We start from the raw sequence: 7,093 nt of genomic DNA, 5'->3' as shown, positions 1-7,093 counted from the left end.
CACACACACACACACACACACACACACACACACACGCACGATCGCCCACTTGCACATGCAACTTAAAGTGGTGGGGGGACGGAAGGAGAAATAGGGAGGGAGGGAGGAAAAGAAAGGGAGGGACGCTGGGCAGCAACCCACAGCGATTTTGTGGGAGGAGGCGGGTCACGTGTGTGAGAGCTGTGTGTGTGTGTGTGTGTGTGTGTATACACCGTGACACCGTGTACCATGATGTGCATATGGAGGTCAGAGGGCAGCCTTGACTGTCCTTCCTTACCTTCTGCCTTGTCTGGGACAAGGTCTCTTGTTAATTATCATTCCAAACACCAGGCTAGCTGGACTTTGGGCTCAAACCTCCTCCTCTTTCTTTTGAGGGAAGCTGTCAAGACAGGGTCTCTCTATATGGTCCTGGCTGGACCTTGCTATGTAGACCAGTCTGGCTCACGTTCAGAGCCCCTCTTGCCTTGCCTCCCAGGTGCTGGGGTTAAAGGTGTGTGCTGTCGCACCCGGCTTTCTTCGGCTGCTTGCTTTCCATCTTACTGTAGGAGCTCTGGGATTACAGGTGTACATTACCGTGCCTGATTTCCCCCGGGTCCTGAGGATTCGAACTCAGGTCCTCACACTTGCATACCAGAGGCCTAACTCGCTGAGCCCCAGCCTGGCTTTATCTTCTTTGTTTTTTTTTTTGTTGTTTTGGCTTTTTGTTTGTCTTGAAACAGGATCTCTGTATGTTGTCTAAGTTGGCTTCAAACTCTTGATCCTCCTGCCTCACCTCCCAAGAATCTGGGATTATAATTGTTCGTAAAGGTATCTGGCATAATAAGGATTTTAAAACATGCAGGCAGGTCTCTGTGAGTTTGAGGTCAGCCTGGTCTACATAGTGAGTTCCAGGCCAGCTACATAGTGAGACTCTGTTTTAAGCCTCAGGAGGTCCAGAATGGGTCAGAATATCTCTGTTCTTCCAGGCCCAAAGATAACATCTGGAGTCTAAATTTGTGAATGAATGAATATTTATTTCATAAACAGAGATGCAAAAGGAGCAGTGTCTGTGAAGGGTAAAGGTTAACCAGAGACAGCAAACAGAGAGCGGCCTCCAGGGAGATGACCAGACAGATGGCCAGAAAGCCGAGGAAGCCAGACAGACTAACAGAAAGGAAGGGGGTGGTATCTGGGTGAGGTGCTGCACGCCAGTAACCCAAGTGCTCCAGGGGATGAGGCAGTGGTATCATGGGTTTGTGGCTAGCCTAGGCTACACAGTGAGATTCCAGTTAGGGGATGGAAGGCGGGTGGGAAGGGAAGAGAGGGAAGAAAAGAAGGGAGAGAGAAATGAAGGGATGGACGGAAGCAGAGACAGAGGAGGGGCAGAAGGGACAAGAAAGGGAAGAAGGGGAAAAGAGGAACATGGTGGGAATGCGAAAGTGTGCACTCAGGATGGTGGTTCCTCAAATTACCAAACAAATGGCACTAGGGATGGAGCTCCGTGGTAGTGTGTGTGCTTAGCATGTGCTCAGCCCTACATTCAATTTCCAGGACCACTAATAAAGACATGGTAGCTAGCATTACCATATGATATGGTCCATCAAATCCACAGCTGAGTACAGACCCCAAAGAACTGCAAGCAGGGACCTGAGCAAGTATTTGCACAGCTGTATTTCCTAGCAGGATTATGTACAACAGCCGAGAGATGGCGGGGAGAGACTGGAGAGATGGCTCAGCGATTAAGAACACTGACTATTCTTCCAGAGGACCCTGGTTCAATTCCCAGCATCCACAAGGCAGCTCACAACCACCTGTAACTCCAGTCCCAGGGGAGCCAATGCCCTCTTCTGGCCTCGTGGACACCAGACACAAAAATGATGCAAAGACATAAACACAGGCAAAATACCCACACACAGACATGTTTTAAAGGTGGAAAAGAACCCAATGTATAAACAAAAATGTAGTGTCTAGTCCACAGAATATATTTCAAGTATTTAGAAAGGAAGTCTGGTAGATGCTACAGTATTTTTGCATAAACCTTGAAGGCATTAGGCTAAATGAAACAAGCCAGACACCAAAGGATTGACACTGTATGATTTCACTTCCCACAGGAGTCTAGATAAATTCATAGGCACAGAAAGAAATGTGTCTGCCAGGAGCTGGGAGGGGACTTTTATGACAAGCACAAAGTCAGCTTTTCAAGAAGCAAAGCCTTCTCTGGATGGTGGCAAAGTCAAGCTACTCGATACAGCTGAACTGTGTCCTTCAAAAATGGCTAAAACAATCCACATTCTGTTAACAATATCATCCCATAAGAAAACAGACAGAGAGGATCAGAAAGTTATTCTGAAAAGATGAAGGGAGACGGAGCCTGGGAACTCACCTGTTCCTTGGTGCGGCCCTCGCGTTCCCGGATGTGGGTGGTCACTATACGCTCCATCTCCTCCCGAAGACGCGGGTATTGCTGGAGCTGGAGAAGGGCAGAGAGAAAGCCACGTACACACAGGGCCTAGGCATCAGGCTCCCAAGCAGCACCTGAGTACAGAGACCCAGGGGTGTGGGGTGGGAGATATGCATGGGAACACCGGCCAGGCCAAGAAGAGAGCCCTGGAGCCCCAAGAGGCTGATGGCACCAAGCCATGACCACCCCTTTCACCCAATTGTGGGTTCTAAATGGCAATTCAAGGGTCTTCCTGGTTCCAGGACCATCTTTACTGGCCCACGTGGGCAGTTTCAGTGGACAAGGGATAGTCTCCATGGGGAGAACTACAGAAAGAGATGGCTGCGGTGGCCACCATCTTGACAGTGGCCATCTTGCAACTGACGTGGCAGATGGAGGCCTTTGAGGCATCCTTAGTTTCTAAGGCTTTCACTGACCCTCGGGGTGACCCCTTGCCTTCCTAAAGGCTTTGAGTGACAGCCAAGTGAGGAATCAGGCAAGGAACAGCCGCCAGAGACCTATCCAGGAGAAACTGGGAAGGGGAGGGCCCATGGTGCCAGTCAGCCTCCTGAGTCAGGCTGGGGGCAGAGCCGGGAAAGGATTTATAGGAGGACATGGCAGTCACACTAGAGGACATGCAGGAGCTCCCTGGCACAGGCATCCAAGGACACAGGGGACATGCAGAGACAGTGTCAGCAGCATGAGCAGGACCCCGCGGGGGCCTTGCTGGGCCCTGGGACCACTTGGTATAGCCCACCCAGTCCTGTCTCCCTTGGCATGCCACCTCTCTGTCTGCCACCATCACCTCCAGATACATCTGCCCAGATCTCAGACTTAGCAGACCCAGTAGGCACACACAACCCCACCCCCCATTTTCAAGAATGACCTTGACCTCCTAGGAGCCCTGTCCTCAGCCCAGCCAGGTTCTGGACAAAGCCCAGACAACTTGCTCTGCCGTAGCTTCTCTTAGCTGCCACCTCTTCCTGAAGTCTGTCCAGATTGAGGACTAAGAGCTGAGTTGAGGGCCCCCTGTGCTACCTCAGCCTCCTTCATCTCTAGGTAGCATTTGTTCCCCAGGGCTGCGGCAGGGCTGGGCACCACTAGCACTCAAAGAGGGCATGTTGGAGGAATGAGAAAATGAATGGAAGATGAATGTCTTTGTCCTCCTTGCTGGGTGAGCAGGCAGAGGCTCCTCCATCTTCTGGCTTGGAAGGAACTCTTAGCCAGGGCTTCTGAAGGTGGAGCCCACCCACCAGGACCACCCTTCCCCCAGGGGAAGCTTGAACACTTCCTGGTGCCGCTTTTCACCCTGCACTGGGTCAAGACTCTCAGGTGGATCCTGTGGGAAGATCCAAGCACTCTGTGCCTCATTCTGAGGGCAATATGAAGGCCAAGAGGGGCTGTCAGGATGGACTGGGGGGGACGGGATGGGAGTGGAGCTCAGGATACCAGCTCAGGAAAGACTGACTTGTGAGAAGCCCACATCCAACCTTCCCTGTGCCAAGGGTGCAGCTGAGGCCGCCTAGCACAAGGGGCTGAGACTTTGTGGCAGGACCAGCCCGAGACTCTGAGCTTTAATGCTGGCTGGAGCTGGAGGCATCTGCTGCCCTGTGTGGCTCCCTGTATGCGCCTCTGAGTCTGGACAGAGATCTGGGGCTGAGTCACAGCCACCAGGTCTCTGAGGTGGTCCAAGGCTTCCTCCCAGGGCAGGGGTGGGGGTGGGGCTGGGAAGGATGGAGCCATTTGCCAAAAAGCATGGCCAGCTCCTTGCTAAGAGCCTGGATCTATGTTTCTCAAGTTTTCCACATGTCCCATGCGGACAGGGCCGCCTCAGCTCCCTCGAGTTCCGCTCTTTCCAGCATCTTTTTCCATGCTGCCTCGGATCCCCGCCAGGACTTTTAGCCAGTTTTTAAAATGGAACCTCTCTTTCCCTCTCTCTGGGTTCTTGGCTGGGTAGACTAGCCAGCCTGGAGCCCATTGGTTTTGAGGTCAGGGATGAAGCTGTTGAAGTCACGAATCCTTGGTTCAAAGCCCAGCCCTGCCTGCTGACCGCTGAGCACTGTTCAAGTGTCAGGCATGGTGCTTCTTATCCTTGCCTAACATCAAACTCTCGGCTGTGTCCAGAGATGAAAAATAAAAAAATCTAAGTCAGCAGTGCTAGGAATAAAACCAAACCTCTGTCAGGAGTGGCTTAGAAAACATAGGTATTAAAAAGAAAGGAAAGGAAAGGAAAGGAAAGGAAAGGAAAGGAAAGGAAAGGAAAGCAAAGAAAAGAAAAGAAAAGAAAAGAAAAAGAAGTCCACAAAACTATGGTGGTGAATACTTTTAATCCCAGCACTTGGGAGGCAGGGGCCAGCCTGGTCTAAAGAGCAAATTCCAACTCGGGAGGCAGAGGCAGGCGAATCTCTGTGAGTTCGAGGCCAGCCTGGTCTACAGAGCTAGTTCCAGGACAGGCTCCAAGGCTACAGAGAAACCCTGTCTCGAAAAACCAAAAAAAAAAAAAAAAGTAAATTCCAGGATAGCCAGGAATACACAGGGAAATTCTGTCTCAAAAAACATACTTTTTTTTTTTAAAAAAGCACAAATATAAGTGAATTTTGTCATATAAAGAAAAATGACTATTGAAGTTATATCATAAGGCAAAAATACAGTTCTCCCTTAAGAGAAATGTTCTCTGTGAAAGGAGCCATCTCAATAACCACAAAAGACTTAATGTGAAATAGAAACACCCCTATGTTCCCTTCTCCTTCAAAACAATAGTTTTGGGTATGCATTGGGTAAATATGACTGGATTTTAGTGTTCGATTCTTACTAATTTCTCCTCAAAATGGTACATGTATTCTTTTTTTAAAAAAATAACATTTATTTATTTATTTATTATGTATACAATATTCTGTCTGTGTGTATGCCTGAAGGCCAGAAGAGGGCACCAGACCTTTACAGATGGTTGTGAGCCACCATGTGGTTGCTGGGAATTGAACTCAGGACCTTTGGAAGAGCAGGCAATGCTCTTAACCTCTGAGCCATCTCTCCAGCCCACTACATGTATTCTTTTCCGCAATGTTTTCTACACTCCCTTTACATCATAGGGGGCCGCGTGGACGAGAGCACACAGCCTGTCTCACCGCGTGGACGGGAGCACACAGCCTGTCTCACCGCTTTTCTTTTGAGACAGACGAGGTAACCTAGGCTGGCCTCTAACTCTGTGGCAGGGGTGACCTTGACCTCCTGACCCCCCTGCCTCCACTCCAGAGTGTGGGACTGAGGCGTGGCCCTTTAGCCACCTGCAGGTTTCTACTGTAGCTCCTTACTTTACCTACCGACTGCCTCTGGATGAAAACATGGATTGCTTTCCAAGTTTCCCTGTCACCGTTACTGCTCTCTGTAGGACAAGCTCAGCAAAGTGCTCTACAGCTTTGGAGTGTCTGTATCTACCCATCTACTTCCTGGGGCTCTCCCTTAAGGGGACCATCCAAGAGAAAGAAGCATGGCGGATCTCCACCTACAAAGGCGAACATTACCAGCTCTTTCTTTGTGCACCTGTATGTATGCGTGTTCATGTGGGGGGCAGAGGTCAGTGTGGGGTGACTCCTCGGCCCCTTCTCCACCCTATATTTGAGGCAGAATCTCTAACTAAACTTGGAGCCACAATTTGGCTTGTGGGTCAGCAGCTCCCAGGATTTGACGGTCTGTATTCCCAGCCCTGGGACCACAGTGTGTGGCTGCATCTGCTTTCCACGTGGGGATCTGAACACAGGGCTTCCTGCTTGTGTGGCAAACACTTTACCAACTGAGCCATCCCCAACCCCTGTTTCTTTATGATATTTAAAAAAATAGAGATTAAACGTTTAATGGGAAAATGGTCAGGCAAATTTATGTAATGGCCTCTTGTATCACCATTAAAAAATGATTATATATGGCCAGGTAGTGGGCACACCTTTAATCCCAGCGCTCTGGAGTTAGAGGCAGGTGGATATCTGAGTTTGAGGCCAGCCTGCTCTACAGAGAGAGTTCCAGGACAGCTAGAGCTACACAGAGAAACCCTGTTTCAGAAAAAAAATATTTCTATAGGCTACATAATAACTCTACCCAGTGTGTAGAATGAAAAGAGCAATATATGGATACAGAGCCAGCATGGCTAAAATAAACAAGTCAATTACGTTGTAGAAATAGGAAAGCTTTTGAAATTAGTTATTTTACTGTATTAATGTGTGCATGACGTGCGTGTGGACACATGCGCTCAGTGAGTGCTTTATGCACTGAACCGTCTGGTCAGTCCAGAAATACGGAAGAAGGTTTTAAGTGGGTATGGTGGCTCATGCCTTTGTTCCTGGCACTCAGGAGGCTAAGGCACAAGGACTGCCATGAAATCTAGCTCAGCCTGGGCTATATAGTGGACTCCAGGTCAGCCTCGGCCAGAGAGTGAGGTTGTCTCAAAAAAAAAAAAGGTGGGGGGAGAGCTGGGAAGAAAGGAAGGATGGAGAGGAGGAGAGGAGAGCAGAGAACAGCAACTAATGTAAACATGGAGCAGGCTAAGTGCCTGTCGGGAGGAGGCTGAGGGGAGCACGCTAAGGGCCTGTCGGGAGGAGGCTGGGGGGAGCAGGCTAAGGGCCTGTCGGGAGGAGGCTGAGGGGAGCACGCTAAGGGCCTGTCGGGAGGAGGCTGGGGGGAGCA

At 50.0% G+C, this 7,093-nt stretch overlaps 1 protein-coding gene across 11 annotated transcripts in view; it reads right to left on the bottom strand.

Moving 5' to 3' along the window:
• Positions 1–7,093, bottom strand: part of Dnm1 (dynamin 1) — a 46,913-nt gene that overhangs the window by 16,771 nt on the left and 23,049 nt on the right. For all 11 annotated transcript variants that reach the window (XR_003376576.1, XM_026777141.1, XM_026777146.1 and 8 more), the window contains exon 11: positions 2,363–2,449. Coding sequence is in view for 10 of the 11 variants with exons in the window: in XM_026777141.1 (XP_026632942.1) it covers positions 2,363–2,449 (87 nt within the window). In the remaining variant the exon portion in view is untranslated. The remainder of the gene's footprint in view (positions 1–2,362; positions 2,450–7,093) is intronic.

The sequence above is a fragment of the Microtus ochrogaster genome, chromosome 4, assembly GCF_000317375.1.
Source record: "Microtus ochrogaster isolate Prairie Vole_2 chromosome 4, MicOch1.0, whole genome shotgun sequence".
NCBI classification, from domain to species: domain Eukaryota; kingdom Metazoa; phylum Chordata; class Mammalia; order Rodentia; family Cricetidae; genus Microtus; species Microtus ochrogaster.
This window is presented reverse-complemented; position numbering and strand designations above follow the sequence as displayed.